The 22,629-nt window shown below is 62.3% G+C and overlaps 1 protein-coding gene across 3 annotated transcripts in view; it reads left to right on the forward strand.

Annotated features, from left to right (window-relative positions):
- Positions 1-17,298, forward strand: part of ZFPM1 (zinc finger protein, FOG family member 1) — a 70,270-nt gene extending 52,972 nt beyond the window's left edge. For all 3 annotated transcript variants that reach the window (XM_059713933.1, XM_014607871.3, XM_019491179.2), the window contains 7 exons: positions 6,126-6,259; positions 12,301-12,403; positions 12,850-13,059; positions 13,343-13,567; positions 13,836-13,931; positions 14,124-14,273; positions 14,563-17,298. In XM_059713933.1, coding sequence (XP_059569916.1) covers positions 6,126-6,259; positions 12,301-12,403; positions 12,850-13,059; positions 13,343-13,567; positions 13,836-13,931; positions 14,124-14,273; positions 14,563-16,844 — 3,200 coding nt within the window. In that variant the 3' untranslated portion in view covers positions 16,845-17,298. The remainder of the gene's footprint in view (positions 1-6,125; positions 6,260-12,300; positions 12,404-12,849; positions 13,060-13,342; positions 13,568-13,835; positions 13,932-14,123; positions 14,274-14,562) is intronic.
- Positions 17,299-22,629: the final 5,331 nt, after the last annotated feature.

Here is a 22,629-nt window from a genome sequence, read left to right on the forward strand (position 1 = left end):
AGCACTCCACCTCCCCCGGCTTAGGGGGCTGGGGAGCAAGTGATCCCCTCCACTAAACTGAAAGCCGGACCCCCCACCAGAACAACGTGGCATTGTGCCTCTTGCTTTCGCTTCTCCTAGTGCATGGTGCCAGGGGAGGGGAGCATGGGCCTGGTCTTCCAGTGGGTTTTTGAAAATCTTAAGCATGCGGGGTGTGGGAGATGCGTGTGCCCTGGTCCTGTGCCATGTGGGAGGCCAGTGGCAGGACATCCATGCTGGAAATAATGCAGCGGCGTGGTCTGTGCTGTGGGCACCCGAGGGCACGTTGCAGGGCAGAGCTGTGTCTGTGGGGCGGGGCGATGCAGGCACTAGAAATGTGTGTTGGGGAGGCTGAATGTGGCCACGGTGCAGAGATCCCAGCTGGGCCCCCTCCGCAGCACTGCAGAGCATGGCCACCTGCTTTAGGGCTTCTCTAGTGGACTCCTCCCTGTGTGCCTCAGTTTCCCAGCCTTTGACAGGCAAAGGATGCTTCCCCTAGGTGACAGCAGCCTAAATCCCCACCGCATCACATCCTTGACCTGTGCGCCAAGCCGCAGCTGGGCTCGGCCAGCCTGCAACCGTGGGCTCGTGGCTGAGGCTGTCTTGTCTCGTGGCTCACATGATGCACAGCAGGGAGAACTTGCACCTCTCCTGGGCTGGGTCCCAGCACCCTGATGGCTCTGCTGAGCTGGGAGCAGGTTTAGCCTGACGTCTGCTTGAGATCTCGGCCATCCGGGGCTAGTCCCAGAGATCGCTTCCCGACCCCCGAGAGCGATTGCAGCAGGCGGTGCAGGGAGGTTTCCTTCGACATGCAATCGAGGCCTGGTGGGTGGAACCAGGGACTCGGTTTAAACCTGGCAGCGACTATAGCAGCAGGCATCCGGGGGTGAGGCGAGGCCGGGGGAGAGTATGGACTGCTAGAAAGGCCCAGGGGATTCAGGCACCTGTGGCTGCAGGCCTGAGACAGCCCAGGTGAGGTCGGGTGCAGCTGTGTTGCAGAGGGGTGGACTTTTGACTTCGCCCAGCTACGGCGTGGTGGAAACAACAGGTGCTTTGTCTGCACTAGCATGTTACATGCATGCACGTGTACACATGCCAGCCAGCCCTCTGTGCACGTGTGTCTGGGGTCACGGGGAAGCAGGGCTGGAAAGGACCTCACACGGGCTGAACGTGAGAGGAACAAATCCCATGTCCTTATGGTGCAGCCAGTCGGCACACGGGCGAAGCGGATGTGGCTGTCGGGGTCCCCTCCCTGCCGCTATGATGCATTCGAGCTGGAAAGCCCCTTGCTGATGCATTGGGGTGGGACTGATCCTGGCCCAGGTGCTTGCCCCGGCGTTGCCACCCAGCGGCGGTGTGACCTTGGGTCCCTCGCGCTGTCTCCTTTCTCCCTCCTGCCTTTCATCCGTCAGGTCTGTGTGCATGAGGAGGGTTTGTTGGCACTTGACAGCCAGGGTAGACGCGAATGCCCGGTGTAGCGCCGTCTGCTGTGACCTCCCCGAGGGGATGCTCCGGCTCCAGGAGTGTGACGCGTGGGCTTGCTTGCTCCGGGTCACTTGTGGGTGGATGGAGGGGGGTTTGTCTCTGCCCCGTGGGCACAGCCTCTGGGCCCCAGCTCCCATAGGGGCTCTAATGCAATGAATAGGAGGGTACGGTCATGCTTGGGCCCCTGAGAGGTCCTGGGCCATTTCTAGCGCATCCCCTTCCCTGCTGCAAGGATCAATGTGCACGAGTCGAGAGTCCGGTCTGGCTCCTTGTTCCTGAGAGCCCCCGAGGCACTGTGAGAGCTGCCACGCTGGGTCTGGCCACGGGTCCACCCAGCCGGGGGCAGAAAAAGTCCTGCCTCTGTGTCCCCATCTGGGTAATGCTGCAGACCTAAGCAAGCCATGCAATGGCATGCGTGTGGCAATGCAGAGGGACACACGGATCCTGAGCGTGCCCAACACCGAGGCACTTGAACAACCCCCTGGCCTCGAATCTGGAGCCTCGTGGCCTTCCTTTCTCTCTCCCACTTTGCTTCCCGGCGAAGGCAGAAGGTGCAAGGCGGCTGGCTGGGCCCGCACTATTTTTGTCCCCCTGTGTCGGGGAACGGTCGCCTTTTATCAGCGCCTGTGTGTTTTCTCTGCTGGGGATTGATACACAGAAGATGGAGTGCTCTGACATGGAAAGTGTCAGGCGAGCGGGCTTATCTCGGAGACATGGTCTCCTGACCCCAACGCAGCTGATTAGCCAGCGAGACATGGGCAGGGCTGGGGAGCTGCGGGAAGAAGGGGGGCAGGGAGCAGTTGGGCACCAAATTAGCTTGTTTCCCAAACTGCTGCACAACCCCCGGGGCTGTCGGAGCCTCCCGGGTGTCACTCGTTTCCCCTGAGGTTTCCTCTGGGAGGAAGAGCCCTCGGGAGAGACGCATGCAGGGAGCTGGGCTCTCTCCTGCCGGGCCGCTCCACCCTGGAAAGGACGGACAGGCTTATCAGCCCCCGGGTTCCTGTTTGCTGCTGCGTGAAGCCAAAGGCAAACTCCCTGGGCTGAGCCGGGGTCCTCGCCGGCATCCAGATGGGCGGGCCAGAGCTTCCCCTGGAGGGGGCCAGGGTTCGTCCCTGCAGCTCCAAGTCAGGGCGCCAGAGTTTGGGGTTTGAGCCCTGCTGTGTGTGCACCGAGTCATAGAAAAAGAGGGTTGGGAGGTCACCCCTAGTCCAGCCCCCTGCTCAAAGCAGGACCAGCCCCAACTCCATCATCCCAGCCAAGCGGGGTCTTAAAAACCTCCAAGGATGGAGACTCCCCAACCTCTCTGGGTAACCCGTCCTAGCTTCACCACCCTCCTAGTGAGAGTGTTCCCTAGTATCTAACCTCAACTTTCCTTGCTGCAGCTTGAGCCCATTGCTCCTTCTGCCACCTGCCATGGTTATGAACAGTCCAGCTCCAGCAGGGCAGAGCCCCTTAAAGGGATCTCGCTCCAACCCCAAAGGAGCGAGTTCGAGCCCCTCTCCAGATACCTGGGTCCTCTCTGTGTGCAAGGGGCATCTCCTCCGAGGAGCAGCGGGGGTGGGGGGCATTTGGATGGGTCCCGGGCCAAAGGGAGCTGGACACCCATGTGGTGTCCAGGCTCCTCAGCTAGCTTGGCCCACAGGGCTCGAGGGGTCACACTAGGGTGCTCCTGGGACCCCCCCGTGCATCTAAGTTGCACGGTGGCTATTCCCATCCTTACAGCCAAGTTGGTCTCCGAGTGTGACACCCCTAAAGTACACACCGATGCTCCTAGGAGACTGGCAGGAGCTGTTCCCTAGAGCTAGTGCCCTTCGAGGGGCTGGAGGAAGCAAGGCTGTCATCCCCCTGAGCCCAGGGTACCCAGGGGATCGCAGACATGCCTGCCCTCCATCTGTTCCACTCCCTGCTGCCTTATCCTTGCCGCATCTCTAATTATCAATGGCATTTGCACAGCCGCCTCCCTGCTCCCACACTGCGCGGGATGTGCCTCCAAAGTCCTCGAAGGACACGGGGCTGGAGGTCCCACGGTCCAGCCCCACCACCAGCATATGAGCTTACCCCGTTCCTGGCAGGTGCCTGTCTGATCTGCTTTTGCAAACCCCTGAATCCACCCCTCCTGGGTACCGGATCCCTGTATCCCAGGGCTTAGCGGTCAGCGGCTGGTGCAGGAGGTGGAGCTGGGAAGGAGGGAAGTTCTCGGCTGCTCTTACCTAAAAGCTCATTCATTCATTCAGGAATCAGGACTCATGGTAGAGGTGATATCTTTTATTAGACCAACTGGCTTTTTGGGAAAAAAAAATCTTTAAAGGAAATTTAAAGGAATTTTTTTTTGCAAAAATCGAGTTGGGCTAATAAAAGATATCACCGCTACCACGAGCCCTGATTCCTTTTGCCTCTAGACCAATATGGGTACAACCTGAATCCCTTCATTCATTCATTCATTCATTCATTGGCTGGACCTGCGCGATAGGGCTGTTGCCCAACAGGGGCACGATGCCAGGGCGAGAGGATTGGATGGCAGAGCATGCCGTGTGTGTGTGTTTACATGTGTGTGCATGTGCACACATGCCAATCAGTGCATCAAACCAGTTGTGCATGGACCAGGTGAAATGCAGGTGCTATTTGCATATGCCAATGGGCATGTACCAGGGGGTGGGCATCATTGCATGCCCTTACCTTTGATATTGGAGCTGCCTTTGTCTGTGGGGTATCTTAGCTTTTCTTCTTCAGGCGTGAGCCAGCAGGTAGCTCCAGGTGTGAGTCTCTGCTTCAGGGGAGACGAGTCTGCTGCTGCTACCAGCTAGCGGAGCTGTTCCTTCAGCTCGAGCAATGGAGCTTTATGCATCAACCTCTAACGGGTCTGGTTTCTCGCCTAGCCGACAGAGGTCATTTATCCCTGGGAGAAGGAAGGGTGCAGTTCTGTGCATTGCTTTGACTCCTTCAGATCCCAGTATCCCTTATAAGTGGGAGCCCTGTTCTGGTCCTTGGGGATCAAGCCTCTTTGACCTCATACAATGCAGCCAGGCTGTTGCATCCAGTGATGGTTTGGGGCACACGACTTTCCCACTGCCCCTGGCCCGGTTCAGTATTCGGAGCCGGTGAGCATTTGAATTTCAGGAGCGATCAGGCATCCATGGAGGGATCTGGGCGCAGGTGCCCCCCTGAAGCATCCCCCTGCAGAGAAGCCGTATCCATCCGATCCCTGCCGGCCTCTCTTTCCAGCGCTGGGAGCCTCCATTTAGCCTCCATTTGAGTATTGGTTAGCTGCCATCTTATCTGCACGCCAAAAGACAAAGGCGCAGTTAAAACATTTTCGAGCAGCCTTCAGAGTGTATTTACATGTTATCTCACCCATTAAACCCAGAAGCTTATCAGATAATCAAGGCCATTAAGCCCGAAAGCTGCCTCTGACTTAGGGTTCTGGGAAGCAAAGTGGATCCTCGCGTCTCCCTGCCCTAACCCCTGCAAACTCCAGCTGCCTGGAGAGATCCCCAGGGGGAAAGGATCCTCCAGCCCCAAACGGAGCAAGCCTGTGAGATGCTTTAGGCTGGGGAAGTGAAGCCGCAGGTGGGATTTGCTAATGCACTGGTACCCAATCTCCCAGCCCTGCTCGGGGTCAGTCCCCCCAGGTCAGCCCAAGCCGATTGGGCTTGGAGCGGGGCTGGATGGGTTGTACTGAGCCCATCCCAGCCCTGTTTCCCCCCTGTCATCCCCAGTACAGCCCGACCTAGGTGCTGGGCTCCTTGTTGTATGGGGAACTGCTGACACGCCTGGGACAGCGCTGCCGCATCTCCACGTAGCCTGATGCTTAGAGCCCGCTCAGCTTTTCTCCAGCTTGGGGAAAAGCTTACCCCGGTGTCTTGACAGGCAAGGCCCTTTGGATGCAGCTGGGCCTGTGCTGCTTTGCGCCCTCATGGCTCGGGCTGAGCTGTTGCAGGAAAGGAGGGCATCACCAGGTGCAACCGCCTGTGTGCACGCTGTTATCCCAGGACAAAGGGGAGTTAAACCGAGATTGCTTGCTTCTTTTGCTGGTGGTACGGGCACCCCCATCCCATGGGTTCTGCTTTCCTGGGGGTGCATCTCTCTGCCCTACTCCATCAGGAGGGCACTGTGATGTCTGTCGCACGTGTGACCTTTCCCGATGTCCTCATCAGTGGCCAAGGTCATCCCCATCCCAGCTGCCCCATCTTAAAGGACCGAGTGCAGCCAAGACCCAGACATGATTTCCTTCCCTTCCCCGTCTACAGCAAGCTGTGGATTTGTGCTCAGCCTGTTCCCTTCCTGTCTAGGATGCTTTCCTCTGGGAACATCCAGGGGGATTTGGGATTGAAAGACCTGGCTGAGCAGGGTGGAAAGGGGCAATGGTTCTGCTTAGCAAGGGACCAGCCAGCCACGAGCCTTCTCCGAGCACGATTCCTGCTTCCCACGAAGATGCGAGTCCTGGGAGAGGGTGTAGATGCAGATCCCGTGCATAGAGGTTGGGTTTGGTACCTGGGCCAGGAGACCTGCCGTGCTAGCTGGGCCGTACGTCTGAGCAGGATGCTGCGTCCAGGGAAGGGGGGTGAAGAGTGTGGGAGGATCAGCCAGCCCCTCTCTCACTGCCCCTTGTCCTCTCTCCCCAGATGAGCTGGAGCTGGTCGAGCCGGAGGGGGAGAGCCGCATCCGTGCCCGGCAGAGCCTACCTGCGGGGCTGTGCTGGGGGCCGTACCACGGGAACATCCACGGCGAGCCGGCGTCTCCGGAGCAGAACGAGACAGTAAGGACCCCCTCCTCTCGCAACATTTGGGTGCCGGCCCCCCCAACCTTGGCCTTGCAAGCCGAGCCCTTGACTCCCCAGCCCCCTGGTTGGGGGGCACGATGTCTGCCCCTCCCGCAAGAGCATCGCACCTCTCAGCCCCGCTGGGTCGAGACGAGGACCCCACGTGGCCTTCTCCCAGCTGGCCTCTTGCCCGATGCCATATTCCCCTGCAAACGCGCAGGCAGCATCCCTCTGCATTGAGACTGAAGGTGAAGAGGTTTTATGCAAATGACTAGCTGCCCCGATTTGCATATGTGTGTATGCACGGATTTGTTAATGCGTCGGCCGGGGTCCTGATCGCCTGCGCTGCCGTACCTGCAGCAAGAGGCTGGGATCTCCAGGCAGACATGGGCATGACCTGCATCATCAATGGGCAGCGCGGGGTGGACAGCAGCTCTGAGCAGGGGAGCCCTCCCTTGTGTCCTGCTCCTTTTGCAAAAGCTCGCTGCATTTGCCCTCCGGGGAAAGGCCCCAGCACCACCGGGGAGCGTGGTCCGGCTCCTGGGAGCCGATTGCTTCCCTCCTCTGCTTGGGGATGCCTTCCAGGAGAGAAGGGGGACAGGGGCAGTGTCAGAGCTGGAGGAGGGAGGATGTATGAGCAACGTGGGATAAAAAGAGGGCTGCTGTGTGCCCACCGCTGCCCAGGGTAGCAGGGAGGGGGCTAGCTGTGTCGCCAGGAGCATGGAGGGCAGCTCAGCCCTCCCTGAAGGTGTTATAAAGTGCCAGGCTTTTGCAAGGGCAGGCACATGGGCGCTGCTGGAGTCCAGCTCGGGTTCAAGGTGCAGGGTAGGAATCCTCCTCCTGGCAGGACGCAGCGGGCAGAGCCTGGCTGGGCCCAGTCCAGGATTCAGCAGGAGGTTTGGGAGCTGCTTAGGCTGGACCGTGGGTGCATCTCGCTCCTATGCTTCCCTCCTTTCCCCCAAGCCCTGCGCCTGGCTGCAATTCGATGCAAAAGCACATTGCAGCTCCCTAGGGCTGCACCACAGCAGCCAGTGCTGCATCCAGCTCCTGCCGCTGGGACATGCACCGCCCTTTCTTGTGTGCCCTACCAGGGGACATCTGGACCTGCCACAAAGAGGAGAGGTGGGCATGGGCAGGGCAGCCTCTGGATCCGGTCTGCCACGGGGCAATGGGCACCAGTGCATGGAAGGCTTCTCTGAAGGCTTTCTGCATGTCCACTGCGGCTGCCCTCAGCAGAGCCGCTGGGCAAGGGGATCCTCCCGGTCTGGGGTCTGGAGCCTGTGGGGTCGGGATAAGCTTCGTGTGTGTGTGTGTGTGTGTGTGTGTGTGTGAGAGAGAGAGAGAGAGAGAAAGCTTTATAGGTGTGCATGTGTAAGAGAGTCTCATAGGAGGTGAGTGTGGGAGAGCTTCGTGGTTGGTTGGATGGATGGATGGGTGTGTGTGTGAGAGAGCACTTCATGGGGGTGAGCTTCATGGATGTGCATGTGTGTTTCATGGGAGGTGGGCGTGTGGGAGCTTCATGAATGGGTGTGTGTGAGAGAGAACATTTCATGGCTCTGTGTGTGTGTGTGTGTGAGAGCTTCATGGGTGTAGGGGTGCGTGTGGGGGGGTGGTTGTCAGCTTCAGTGGTACGTGCGAGAGCTTCATGGGTATGTTGTGTGTAACTGCATATGTGTGTTAGCTTAATGAGGGGTGCTTCATGAGGACTGTACTTGGGTGTGGGGGGTGAGCTTCATAGAGGGGTGTGTGAGTGTGTGTCAGCTTCACTGGTGTGTGCATGTGCAAGAGCTTCATGGGTATGGTGTGTGTGCTTACATGTGTGTGTTAGCTTCATGGATGGGTGGGTGTACATGCATGTGTGTTGGCTTCATGAGGGGTGATAGCCTCATGGGGTGTGTACTTGCGTGTGTGTGTGTTAGCTTCATGAGTGTACATGTGTGTGACAGTGCTTCATGGAGGGATGTGTGAGTGGGTATCAGCTTCACTGGTGTTTGCCTGTGTAAGAGCTTCATGGGTGTGTTGTGTGCATGTGTGTGTTCACTTGGATGGGTGGATGTACATGCATGTGTGTTTTAGCTTCATGGGGAGGTGCTTCATGGAGCATGTACTTGCATGTGTGTGTTAGCTTCATGGGTGTCAGGGTGTGTGTGTGAGAGCTTCATGGAGAGGCGTGTGAGTGTGTCAGCTTTACTGGTGTGTACATGTGCGAAAGCTTCGTGGGAGTGTTGTGTGTATGTGTACATGTGTGCATTAGCTTCGTGGAGGGGTGGGTGTACATACATATGTGTGTTAGCTTCATGGGGTAGGTGATGGCTTCATGGGGTGTGTACTTGCATGTGTGTGTGTTAACTTCATGGGTGTGCATGTGTGTGTGACAGAGCACTTCATGGAGGGATGTGTGAGCGCGTGTCAGCTTCACTGCTGTTTGCGTGTGTGTATGTAAGAGCTTCATGGGTGTGTTGTGTGCATGTGTGTGTTCACTCGGCTGGGTGGGTGTGTTAGCTTCATGGGATAGGTGATTGCTTCATGGGGTGTGTACTTCCGTGTGTGTGAACTTCATGGGGGCGGGTGTGCTCACGCACACTCTAGACATATAATCTTTAGTGCTTTGGAAACCCTAGAGCAGTCGGGCTGGAGGAGTCTCCAGCGGTCATCAGTCCAGCCTCGAGCCGTGGGGGGGCAGCAGGTTTGGTGCGGGGTGGAGACCAGGACCGGTGCATCCCAAGCCATCACGGACCTGTCTGGAGGCAAGCGGGGGTGCACGGGGCTGCACGTGCTCCTCCCCTCCGTGCTCTGGCCAGCCTTGGGCTGGGTCCACGTGGTGCTGCCAGGCTGAGCCGAGCCGAGTTTCCCAGGCCTCAGCTGTGCATCCCCCAGGTGCAGGGTGTCGGGGAAGGAGAGCTGGAGGCAGTTCCCTTTAGGTTCTTGCAAGAGAGAGCAAGACAGAAAGTCTTGGCTCCTTCTCTCTGTCTCTTTTTTTTTTCCTTAGCTCCGGCCCCGTTTATCTTTGCCGAATTAAATCCTTGATTAACCCTTATCTCCCCAGTTCGGCAGCTATCTCTCCTTTGGCGCCGTATGTCCAGACACCCGGTACAGGATGATTGATTCCTTAAAGATATGCGCGGCTTTTCTGATACTTCATTTATTGTCTAAATATTTTTGCTCCCATTTCAGCGGCTCCTTATCGAGCCGCGCTGATGGTTTCCAGCCCTGCTTTTCTCTGCCGCTCGCCTCCCGCGCTATCTCTGCCCGGAGAACTGAGGAAGGAATCGCAGCTCCATCCCTGATAGGCGCTATCGCCCTCCAGTCTATTTGCCTTTGTTGTTGGGAAGAGGAGGAGGAAGAGCAAGGCCTGGCCTCCCCTGCGCGCCAGGAGGATGCAGGGGGAGGCTGCCATCCTGGCAGGGATGGGGCCTGGGACCCACTGCCCTCGCCAAGGACGAGGGTCTGGCTGTACCTCTCACTCGGGTCCCAAGCTGCCTTGTCCCTTCATAGTCTCTGAGCCAGGAGGCCACAGGGCTGGCCCATGGCAGGAAGAGATGGTCCTCATTTGCTGCAGAGCAAGACCGTGCCCAACAGTCATAGCCCCTTGAGCTCCATCCAGCCAGGAGGCAGAGATGCCGCCAGCTGAGCACAGGGCTGGGAGTCGGGAACACCAGTGATGGCACCCCGTCTCTGCCACCGACTTGCCCGAAGGACCCGAATCTGCCTGCCCTGTCCCCAAGCTGGTGCACGCGAGCCCTGCAATGAGGCCTAAGCTAGGAGCATCCTGGCCTCCCGGGAGCTTTGCCAACCCCCTCATGCAGGGGCAATGCCTGGCTGGACTGGGGCACCTACCCAGCCAGGTCTGCCCCTCCAGCTGGCACAGCACCCTGCTGGCCTATGTGCCAAGGGAGCACCAGAGTCTGCAGCCCCCCAAGCGCCCGGCAGCCCCGGGTGAAGGTTGCCGACCAGCCGCGGGGCGGTTCGCGAGCCGGGAGCGCGGGGCCAGCCCTGCCCCAGGGAGCACGGCGCGAGCGGATGCGGCACAGATAGGGTTTCCGATGGTTATCGCGCCCGGTTCAGAGCCGAGACACTGACCTCTTTGTTACCGGGAGAACAAGGAGGGTTCTCAGAGGCGCTGGCCAGCTGGGGAGGCCGAGTCGGGCTGTGCAGGGGAGGGCACGCGAGGTTTTGCTCCAGCCCACCCCCTCCCCAGCCCAGCTGGGAGCACCCGCAGAGGCTGGGCTGAGCCTGCCGCTTTTCAGGGATGGGTGCAAGAAGGGGATGAGTCCTGCCCCCCACTCTGGGGCGATGCCGTGGCCCCCCAGGCCCTCCCACCTGTCCTGCTTGCCCATGAATTCCCCCAGCAGGAGTATCCAGCGAGTCAGGGCACCAATGCCCACCTCTGCTGAGTGCAGGGAGCAGACTGGGCAGCCACTTTCTCCCACCAGCACCAGTGCTGGAGCTGGCATGGCTAGGACATGGGCCCTGCACTGGCCTTCACCACCGCTGCATGTACCCCCATGCTGCACACAGGCTGCACTTCTCCATACAGCCCACGGCTGGGAGAGCCCTGTTTCCAGCCCCCGCATCCCGACCCTGACCTTGCTATGCACAGGCTGTTGCACGTTGTGGCGGGGGAGGCGTTGTGCTTTAGACCATCAGCAGGCTCCATAGGTCTTTTTGCTCCCCAGAGTTATATGCCAAAAAAGATCAGTCCTGTGCCATCAGCAAGTGTGTGTGCAAGTGCGGGTGTTTGCATTTACAAGCATGTGGGAGCGTGGGTGCCTGTGTGGATGTACAAGCATGTGGGAGTGCGGGTGCCTGCGTGTAGAAGCATGTGTGAGTATGGGTGTCTGGATGTACAAGCATGTGAGAGTGCATGTATATGAGTGCAGGTGTGTGCAAAAGTCTGCAAACTTTGTATGCAAGTGTGCGGTGAACAAGCATACACGTATGGCTGTGTGTACATGCATGAGTCTGAACATGTGTGCATGTGCCTGTGAGCATGTCTGTGTGTGTGTCCACGTGTGCTTCTGTGAGGATGTGTCTATGTGCCCATATGTCTGAGTGTGCATATGTGCGTGCATATGGGGGGGTGTATGCGTGTGTGTCTGTGTACACTTAAGTATGCATATGCATGCAAGTGCCTGAGCTTGTGTGCATCTGCCTGAGCATGTCTGCATGTCTGTGCATGCATGTGTGCGTATGTTATCACGCCGGGAGCACTGTGCTCCTGGCAGCGATAAGGCCCGAACCACCCGAGCCCGTCAGGCAGAGTCAGAGGGTTTAGAGCTGTTGGGAGCCGTAATGAAATTCTGTCGTTCCCGCTGCCACCAGCCCAGGAGCTGGCAGATTAATTTTTTTTCCCCTCTTCTGCTCATTAATATTCATTAATGGCGCAGGAAGGCAGCACAGGTCAGAGCCCAGGGCCGGGCAGTGGGATGGGGAGGGCAGCACGGGAGCAGCTTCCAGCAGTGGTGACTGTTGCCCTGCTCGTGCCCTGCTCTCCCCTGGCAGGAGCTGCATCCACAGCATCCTTTTCCCCTTGTGCACCTGTGCATTTACACACACATGCCTGCACATACATTGCATTGCAGCAAGGCTGGGCAGGCATCCGGCTTGCAGTGCAACGGGACGGTGTCGGATGGGGTGGCCGAGCTCCGTTGTCTCCAGCCCCGGGCGCTGCTGGGTGGGGCGGGAGCAGCCGGGAGGGGATCATGGGTGCAAGGAGATGGGACGGTGCTGGCTGTTCACCCCGAGTGCAGCAGAGGCAGGGATGAGCGCTCTCCTTGCCGTGACACTGTCACCCACCAGCGCTGGGAGCATCCAGCCTGGCACCTGCTCCGCTAGCCGTGGGGGTTCGTGCAGTGCAGCTCCCTTGCAGAGGGGGTGCCTGGTGTGCATGCATGTATGCCTCGTGCAGCCGATTTGGGACGGGTGGGCCCTGCCTGCTCTTGGCCCACCCCATCTCCCCCCATGCCAGGCACACATGGACCCAGGCATTGCCCTGCCGCCCGCCTGCCATCACCCTCACCCTCTTCTGCTGTTGACAGAACCCACCGGTGACCCTGATCCTGGGAGACGAGCACTGCTGGCTGTCCCACCTGCCCCTGGTGTCCACCGAAGCCGAGGCCAACGCGGTGATCTACAGGAAGGGTTGGTACCCATCTGTCAGGGCCGTTATGATGCCAGCATGGGTGCGAGGGACAGTGGCATCCGCTGCCTTGCCCCAGAAACCTCCTTCCCAGGGCGGCAGTGGGTGCAGGAGGAGGTGGTGGCTGATTTCATGAGCCTGCTCCAGCATCCTCCAGAGCCGGGAGCAGCTGATCGAAGAGCTCAGCCCAAAGCACGGGCTGACACTGCCACCTCCCGGCTGGCCCGGGGATGGGAGGCAGGGGACAGGCAGCCGCTCCGGATCTGCTGGCTCTGTGTCGCAGGTGGAGCCTCCTTCAAGGAGATGCTACAGGGTCCTCGGGACACCCATCACCAGCCCTTCGCCTGTTTCTGGAGCGCGGCTGGCAGCAGGGCGCGTGTGTGCAGGCTGGGAAAGGGGGGTCCTGGCATCCAGTGCCCCCCTGATCCTTCCCCCGTTGCCTCCACAGATGAAGGCATCTGGTGCAAGACCACGCAAGCCGTGCGGGAGGGCGAGCCGCTGAGTGCCATCGTGATGACCGAACCGCAGGCCATCCCCAACCACACTGTGAAGCCCGAGCCCGGCGACGTCCCGTACCCGGCCACGCTGCACTCCGACATCCAGCTCCTGCCCCAGCAGGCTGGCATGGCTGCCATCCTGGCCACGGCCGTCGTGAACAGTAAGACGGGGTCCTGCCTGTGCCGTGGGATCAGCCCTGGCTGCTGGCTCTGGGGAGGAGCAGGTCCTGCTTGCCGGCCGGCCTCCCCGTGCCTCAGTTTCCCCCAGGGTGGCCAAGGGTGGGGATGCCGCCCGCAGCAGGAGAGGTCCTGGCTGCATCTCGCCCCACCCCATGCTCCTCCTGTTCCCTTCTCCCAGATCGGGGCATCATCAGCACCTGCATGAGGGTGGGGGGAGTCTATCCCAGCCTGGCTAATGCCTCCTGCCCTGTCTCCCCCCCGCAGAGGACGTCTTCCCCTGCAAGGACTGCGGGATCTGGTACCGCAGCGAGCGCAACCTGCAAGCCCACCTCATGTACTACTGCGCCAGCCGGCAGAGCTCCGCCTCGCCCGCCGCCGACGAGAAGCCCAAGGAGACCTACCCCAACGAGCGCGTCTGCCCCTTCCCCCAGTGCAAGAAGAGCTGCCCCAGCGCCAGCTCCCTGGAGATCCACATGCGCAGCCACAGCGGTACGGGGCAGGGGGTGGCGGTGCCAAGATGCAGCTTCTGGTGCATTTTCTCCATCTGCTCCAGTCCTCCCCCATGCCAGGACCCTGTGCCTACCTCTCTGGTGCCAGGGTGGCTGGATCTATTGCATGTGGCTGCTTTAGGGACTCGCATGTCTTAGCCATGCAAGGCCCAGGGGAGCCTTCAACCTTAGCCCCCAGGCCTGAACACAGAGGGAGGTGCAGCACGTGCTGTGCCCTGTCGTCACTCGTCCGTGTGCCTGTCTTGCAGGAGAGAGGCCGTTTGTGTGCCTGATCTGCCTGTCTGCCTTCACCACCAAGGCCAACTGCGAGCGGCACCTCAAGGTGCACACGGACACACTGAATGGTGGGTGTGTGGATGGGGGTGGGCAGAGGGAGCCCAGCTGGGTGGGAGCAGGGGGTCTCCCATTCACGCCCAGCTGGCCCTTCGGTCCCGAGCCGGGTCCCTGCCTGCGGAGCGGAGCGGGCAGGACGCCAGTGCTGGCGCGCGCCCCTTGACGTCTCCTTTCCAGCTCTCCCTCTCGCTGCCCCTTGCCAGGCGTGTGCCACAGCTGCGGCTTCATCTCCACCACGCGGGACATCCTCTACAGCCACCTCGTCACCAACCACATGATCTGCCAGCCGGGCTCCAAGGGCGAGGTGTATTCCCCTGGGCCGGGGCTCCCTGCCGCCAAGCCCCTCGCACCTGGTGAGTTGCCCATGGCCCCAGCGGTCCCTGGCAGAGGAAGGATCAGTGGCCTTGACCTCTGTTGCAAGAAAGCAGCAGCTGCCCGGGGGGGCATGCATCGGGCACCTTAATGCCTGATGCTCCGCATGGGAGTGGGCAGGATCCTGCATGCACTGCCCCAGTGCTGGGGCACGGAGAGGCCCGGAGGAGGCTGCTGCGGTGGATCTCCGGACTATATGGACCCCAAGCAGGCAGCGTGGGACAGGAGGGGGGTCCCCTGCATCACTAACCCCATACCCTCTGCCCACAGGTCTGAGCCAGCCGGGCGCCACCCCTACCCTGAAGTGCAGCCTATGCGGGTTCGTGGCGGACGGCCTGGTTGGGCTGCAGCAGCACGTGGCACGGCACGGCCCGCTGCCCGCCGGTCTGGGGGGCGCCGAGCCCAGAGCCGCCCAGCCCCTGCCGTGCCCGGATTCCCCAGCCCGCACCCAGGCCGACGAGACGCCCAACGGCGAAGCCAGGACTCCCCATGGGGAGGGCACCTCGTCCTCCTCCTCCTGCTCCTCGACTTCGAGCGAAGCTGTGCCCTCCATCAGGGTCAAGGAGGAGCCACTGGACAGCCCTGCGGGCGAGACCGAGGGCGCCAAGGGGGATGCCAGCCCGGGGATGGATCCAGATACCTCGTCCCGGGCATCTTCCCCGCGCAGCCTGCCCTCGACCAAGGTGAAGTCGGAGCTGGCCAGCCCCACTCCCGGGTCCAGCCCGGTGCCCAGCGAGCCGGCAGCGGGTGGCACGGTCTTCCTGCCCCAGTACGTCTTTGGCCACGAGGCAGCCGTGGTGCCGCAGGCCTCGGAGATCCTGGCCAAGATGTCGGAGCTGGTGCACAGCCGGCTGAAGCAGGGGCAGGGTGCGGCAGGACCGGCCAGCCTCTTCCCCGGCGCGCCGGTGCCCAAAGGCGCCACCTGCTTCGAGTGTGAGATCACCTTCAACAACATCAACAACTACTACGTGCACAAGCGCCTCTACTGCTCCAGCCGCCACCTGTCCGAGGACAGCCCCCCCGGTGCCCGCAAGCCCAAGGCCCCACCGCCGCCTGCCCCCAAGGGCCCTGCTCTGCTCTCGCCCCCGCCACCCGACAGCCTGCCCCTGCCCGCGCCCGAGGCAGAGGCCGAGCGGGGCGCCACACCACCCGTGCCCACCCCAGAGGCCAAGGTGGAGGAAGGGAGCGGTGGCAGTGCCAAAGCCGGGGGCTCGCCTGAGGCGGACGGGGCCGGGCGGGCGAGCGAGGGCAGCCCGAGCCCCAGCAGCTCAGTGGATGAGGCGGAGGAGGACCCCAGCCGGACGCTGTGCGAGGCGTGCAACATCCGCTTCAGCCGCCACGAGACCTACGTGGTGCACAAGCGTTTCTACTGCGCCTCGCGCCACGACCCCCCACTGCGCCGGCCCAGCACTGCCAAGGGGCCCTTCCTGCCCCAGCCCGTCCGCACCCGCAAGCGCCGCAAGCTCTACGAGATCCACGGTGCCCCCAGCCCTGCCCACAGCCTGCCCGAGCTGCCCCCCGCCGAGCCGCCGGCGGGGACCGCACTGCCACCCGCTCTCCTCGCTGCCAAGGCGCCGTCGCCCAGCTCCAGCCCGGATGCTGAGGGCCCCATCGACCTGAGCAAGAAGCCACGGCGGCAGGGCGAGATGCTGCCCGCCTCGCTGCTGCCCCTGGCCGACTACCACGAGTGCACGGCGTGCCGCATCAGCTTCCACAGCCTGGACGGCTACCTGGCACACAAGAAGTACTACTGCCCCGCCACGCCGCTGCAAGCCGGGGCCCTGGAGCAGCTGCAGAAGATGAAGGGCGCCGCACCAGCCCTGCTCAAAGCCCGGAGCAGCCCCGACCTGCCGCCCGAAGAGCCCGAGGGCGTGCGCGTCAAGCTGGAGAAGGCTGCGCCGAGCCCCGGTGCCAAGCCCCTGGCCCTGCCGGCCGCCTACCCCGGCTTGGACTCGCTGCAACGCTACGCCGGTACCAAGGCCGTGCCCCTGCCCGGTGCCAAGGGGCCCCTGTCCGTCTGCCCCTACTGCCCGCTCAACGGGGCCGTCAAGGGGGACCTCATCGAGCACTTCCGCAGCGCCCACGGGCTCTTCGTGGCCAAGTCAGTGGCCGGCCACGGGCCACCCGAGACTGCACTGCAAGCGGGCGCCAGGACACCGGGTGGCTGCACCCCGGACGCTGGCTTGCCCCCGCCACTGCCCGCTGGCTCCCCGCCGCAGCCCCCTGCCCGGCTGCGCAAGGACAGCTTCAACGGCAAGGAGCCGGCGGCCTCCGCCAACGGCAGCCCACTGCCCGCCGGCTCGCCCTCCGCCCCCCTGACCCTCTCGCCAGTGCCTGAAGCCCTGAGGGACGCCGGCCTGCAGCCCCCCACGCCACCAGGGTACACGGACAAGAGAGTGCAGACGCCCCCCGCCAAGGCCCTGCCCGGCCCGGTGCCCAACGGCAACCACCGGTACTGCCGCCTCTGCAACATCAAGTTCAGCAGCCTCTCCACCTTCATCGCCCACAAGAAGTATTACTGCTCCTCCCACGCCGCCGAGCACGTCAAGTAGAGCCACGGGGCTGCCCCGTTCCCCACCTGCCTGCTGGGATGCCCTCAGCATGGGCCCAGCCCCTCGCCCCTGTGCCCGCTGCAGCCACGGGGTCTCCAAGGCCCCGTGGGCACACAGGACTCCCCCCAAGCCCTGCCCACCCCACCCCCCCAACATAAAGGGGGGTTGCAGCTGGAGAGGGCGATTGCACTACACGGGTGCAAGCCAAGCAGCTCAGAGGGACACGCATACATGTGCACGTGTGGCTTGCACCAGGGGGTGTCCATGGGGTTCCTGAAATGTGTGCATGTGTCCGTCTCTCCCCCCTGATCCCACCAAGCTGGTGTTTGGGGGTGGGGGTTGTGTAGAGCCGCTACGGACTGGACTGAGAAACGCGAGAGCACTGAGGCCGCGCGCGCTGCCCGCCCGTGGGACCGCGTGTATCAGCGTGTACATAAATAAATGCGTCTCCGAGCGCCGTGCCTCACCGTGTCCCTGTGCCACGCCGCTGCAGGGGAGGGGACCGGGACCCCCCCACCCTGGGCTACTCATGCTCCTGGCTCCAGAGAGCAGCATGGAGCCGGCCTGAATGCAGCTGGAGGTGCCCGTGCCGGAGGGATGCCCTGGCAATGTGGCACGTGGTTCTCACGAGACAGCCCGTGGCTCTGGGGCGGGGGTGTGCTGCCCACCCTGAGCTGGGGGGAGATCACCCCATCCACGGGGCAGCACTCTCCATGCCCCCGGCCCAGCCGCGCTGTGCTAGGCATGCCGGGAAGCTGCCCCCCATCAGTCCCAGGCAGGCAGACGGGTGCCGGAGGTTGCAGCAGGTGTCTGGGGTCTGTGTCTGCTTGGCGTGGCCATCCCTGCACCCTGGGCTGGAGGGTTACAGCCTGGGGGTGCCCTGCTCTCCGCCCCCCCGACTGGCATGGGCACTCCCTGGCACAACCCCTATGGCTGCATCTCCTCCTGGCCATGGTCTGCCACGGTGATGAAGGGGAGGCCGGGCTCCAGGGTGGGGGCTCTTGCTATCTGCCCCCTCCAGAGCCTGCGGGAGAGGGGTGTGAACGGAGCCCCAGGGCAGGGGGGACCGGAGAGATGCCGGTTCGAGTCCCTGCTGGGACCTGGTAAGTGCCCTGACCGCCTGGCGGTGGGCTCCTCTGGGCTCTTGTACACGGGATGGGACGTTCCCTCTGCCTGCGACTGCAAGGAGGGATTTCCTGCTGGGGCCAAAGAGCCTCTGGCAGGGAGCAGCAGTCTTCTCCATCCCAGCCTGGCTTTCCCTCTCTGCAGATGCTGCCCCCCGGTCTGGTCATGCTCTGCCCTGGGAGGCAGGGAGCAGACAGCAAAGCTCCTTGCCCCACTGGGCTTCTCCATGCTCTCTGGCTGCAAGGGGCTGCAGGCCTGGCTGGGGGGGAATCCTTCCATCAGGTCACCTCCATGCTGAGGGGCCAGGGGAGCAGCCTGGCTCCTGGGCCTCCGGGGAAGGGGAGCTCTTGGGATGTTAGCCAAGAGTTGGGGGGAAACTGAGGCAGCAGCTGGGCCCAAAGCCAGAGCAAGCAGGAGTGAGACCCTCCCCGATGCTGAGCGGGCCAGGCAGAGAGGCTGCAGGTAAGACCCTGATGGTGGGGAGGAAAACCCAGGCGTCCAGTTCCCCAGAGGCAGAACCTGGACACAAGTGCATGACGCGACTGTGACCTCAGCTGCAACGGGACCCCGTGGCGCTGATGTCACAGCGGGCAAGGGAAGGTTCTGGAAGCATGGGCTGGACCGGGGAGGGGGTCCTGGCTGGGCTGGGGCTGGGGGCTGAGTGGCCCTGGGACAAGCCAAGGCGGCTTGGAGGTCCTGGCACAACCCTGCGGTAGGCACCAGACACCTCTTACCGGTCCCTGGGAGCCCCCATGCCCTGGATGTGCCCCCATGGGCGAGCAAATACTGTGCCAGCTGTCCCCATGGGGGCAGCCAAACCCCCACTCCCAACCCCATGCTGCACCCTCCTGCCCTGCTGAGATCTAACCAAGGGCTTCTCCAAGGTTGCCCTTGCAGTGCTGCCCACCTGGGAGGGCTGGCATGGACGGGCCATGAGCCCCTGCCCGGGCATCCTGGGGAGATGGGCTGTCGTTGCTGGATCCGCGTGAACCATGCAGACGATGCAACCCTCGGTGCCCTGCTCCCTAGGCATGGCCACCACGGACCGGAGCGTGACGGCCAGGTTGGGCCGCGTGCAGGGCCAGCTGCGCGCTGCCAGGGCCAGGCTGAGCACCAGCCATGCAAAGACTCAAGCCGAGCTGAAGACAGTGCAGGCTGAGCTGGCGGCCGTGATGGGCCAGGTGAGCGATGCCACGGCAAAAGCCAGGCTGGTGGGGAACCCCGATGAAACCCTGCCACCCTGGTCCCTGCAGTGCTGCTGTCCTGCAGACCCCAGCCCCACACCAGGGCACCCGGGTCTGGGTGGCAGCATGCTCCGGGGGTGCATCAGTGCATTGAGAGCGATGCCAGGGGCTGCATGGGTGACCCTGAAACCAAAGTGCCCAAACTTGGCGGGGGTAGGAGGTTCAAGGAGGGACCTGGTCTCATGCTTCTTTTCTCCCCTAGGTGCAGATGAAGACCCCAAGCCAAGAGACCACAGGGCAGAGCTGGACGGGCTGGGAGGAGGTGAGGGCCAGCTGGGCTCGAGCGAAGGCAGCCTGGGAGCAGGTGATGGCGGAGAACCAGGCCCAGCTGCGGGCAGTATCCCGGGCCCATGCAGCGCTGCAGCAGTCGCTGGCGAGCACCGCGCAGGCCCTGCTGCAGCTGACCCAGCCTCATGCCCGCTCTACCCAGCTCCGGGAGGACAGAGCTGAGCCTGATGCTGCGCAGGCACCGACAGCCCCGCAGCCACCCCCGCCGGGCCCGGTGCTGCAAGCCGTGTACGAGCAGGCAGTCGGAGCCGTGCACCGGATCCTGGCCACGGCCGTGCAGGAGCTGGGGAGAGGCCAGCCAGCACCCGTGGTCCCCCAGCTCGCCGCAGAGGTGCACGCCCAGGCAGAGAGCGCCCTACGCGCCATCCTGGCCAGGGCTGGGCAGGGCCTGGCCAAGCCCCACCGGGATCAGCTGGCCGTGGCCCTGTGCTGCCAGGTGGCCATGGCCGTCCGGGATGGCATCGTGGCTGTGGAGCGGGACTGGGTGGCACCCCTGAGAGCCCCTTTGCTTGCGGGGACCTGGGTGCCAGGGCACGGAGGGACCTGGCTGGGGGAAGGAAGGGGCTGGGGGGAGTCTGGGATAGCAGAGCTGGTGCATCGCTCAGGCTTGGAGAACTAAATAAATGGAGCCCAGCTTTGCAGCTGCCTGGTACCCTGCTCCGCAGCCGGCTCCCCCCTGCAGCAGGTGCACAGGCATGCAGTCCCCACGCAGCAGCTCATGCTTCCAGCACCCAGCACTCACAGGATCACCCCTGTGAGCCAGCCAGGAGCTTGGGGGCTCAGATGCCGCAGGGATGGATGCAGCACAAGGACCAGCCTCAGCATCTGCCCTGCCATGGGTGCCGACAGGGCGTGCATGGATGCCCCCCCTGCTCCCTGCCTCCTTCTTGCACCCGGGTGTGTACATAGCAGCAGCACAGGCAGCAGATGGGCTGTGCGCGTGATCGGTACTGCCGCGCCATAAACGAGGTGCCTGCCAGCTGGCAGGCAGGAGATGGGGCTGGAGCATTGGCAGGCTGGTACAGCTCCCCCCGGCTCCCAGATGTGGCAGCCAGATGCTCAGCTGGGCCTCATCCATCTGCAGCAGAGACGTGGTGCTTCCAAAGCCCCCTCAAAGCCCTTGTCTCTGCTGCCCGTTGTTACAAGACATTGGGGGTCTCTCGTGGGGATGTCGCCATTGCTCTCTCCCAGGCTGTGGGGGACCCTGCCTGGGGATGCACACCATACCTTGGCCCAGGGTGGGGGCCAGGACCCCTTTCCCAGGGAAGCTGAGGGAGCTCTGCTTGGATGGCACAGCCCCAGCGACCTGGTCTGGAGCAGGATTGCAGCAAAGGGAGCAGGGGCTCAATAACCTGCGCTAGGGGTGGGGGTCCGGCCAGGGCCCACGTGCCCCTGTGCTTCTGGGGGAAGGGATGCGGACATAGCAGGAGGGAAAGCAGGTGGGTTAAAGCCACAGAGGAGTCATGCAACCTCCCACCTAGCCCCTTGCAGGAAGCCTGCTTGCCTCCCCACTTAGCTGTATCCTAGCCAGAGATGCCCCTGCAACGGGGCCCGGTTCCCTATGCTTCCCAGAGCAAGTGGCAGTGCCCACTGACCTCAATTAGCGCCAGTGACATTGTCACACCAGGGCAACTCTGATTGCTTGCTAATTAGCAGGGTAATGAATGGCGCTAGGGCGCATTAGCTACAGTCTCGGCATGGCAGGAGCAGCAGCTGCAGCTCTCCGAGGGCTTTTATATGGGGGGGAGGGGGTTGTTTGTCCTTGCAAAGACATTGGCAGCCCCTCCATTCCCCCCCACAACCCATCACTGGATCCCAGCAGCAATGCATTGCCCCAAGGAGGGGCTTGGTGCATGGCAGCACCATCCTCTCCCAGCTGCAGTGGCGCAGGTGACCCCATGCACCCTGCACCCCACCAGGCAGGCTTGGTACCCTCCGAGCTGCCCAAACCCATCTACTCCTCCTCCTCCTAGCACAGAAGAGCAATACAGATGGGATCCTTCAGCCCTACTGGCCCTGTGCCTTTAAGCCAGAGCCCAGGTGAGACAGGCATGGGGTAGCATGGTACTGCCCCTACCCCAGGCTGCTGCCCTGGAGAGGAGCCTGGCAGCAGCAAGGAGAGGTAAGGCTGGGGTGCTCTAGGAAGGGAGGGTGTCAGGGGACACAGACAGCTTCTTTTCCTGCTTTCTTGGGGGCATACCTGGCTTCTCTGAAGGGCTGGAGGAGCCCAGGGGTTAAGGGTGCAAGGAGGGGAGTGGATGTGGTGCCTATCGGGTGGCGTGGTCTCTGGGCAAGGTCTCAAGGGTGCATTCGTCCCCTCCAGTCCCTGCAGCAGAGAGGGGCCGCGTGTGTCTGGGCCCAGGGGGCCACACCTGTGCCCTGGCCTTGCTCTGCCCTCTTCCTTGCAGGGGCAGCAGGCCTCAGGGCCAGGTTGGGGGCACAGGAAGACCTGTGTCCTAGCCCTAGCTCTGCCACTGACTCACAGCATAGCCTTAGGCAACTCACTCTAACCTGGTTGTGCCTCAGTTTCCCCTTTGGCTTCCTTGTTATTACTGGCAGCTGGGAACAGCTCTGCTCATATGTCCCTTTGGGGATGCCTGAGCTCCCCTCCCCGGCCCCACACTCCCGACCCCAGTGGACTCCATTAAAAGGGCTGGAGCCAGGGATACTGATCTGAACTGGGTTTCTCCCCTCTGCTTTTTTCCCCGGGTGGCTTGAATAATGGAGGTCCCCTGATGGCACAGACTGACGGAGGGGAGACTGCAGAGTCTGCCCATCATTGTGTCAGTAAGTGTTGCTCCCAGGCTCAGATGCCAATGCTGATCTCCACCCTCCCCTTGCTCCTACAGACAGCTGCTGGGAGAGGAATATAGCCCCCAACTCTGCACTGGGGCAGCCAGTAAGAACCTCCATGGTTGTATCAGCCGTGGCAATGGATGGTATCATCAGCAGAGACAAAGCCAGGCCTGAGCAGCTTGGGAAGTATCCCCAGAGCTGCTGAGTGCCCATAAACCACGGCACTGAGACAGCAAGGAGCCCACTTCCCATCTCTGCCAGTGCCCAGCCTGTGAAACCCAGTTTCCCCCACCCCACAAATGCGGTGGCTTCTCCCCTTTGCTTCTCTAAGA

Source organism: Alligator mississippiensis, chromosome 10, assembly GCF_030867095.1.
Source record: "Alligator mississippiensis isolate rAllMis1 chromosome 10, rAllMis1, whole genome shotgun sequence".
NCBI classification, from domain to species: Eukaryota; Metazoa; Chordata; order Crocodylia; family Alligatoridae; genus Alligator; species Alligator mississippiensis.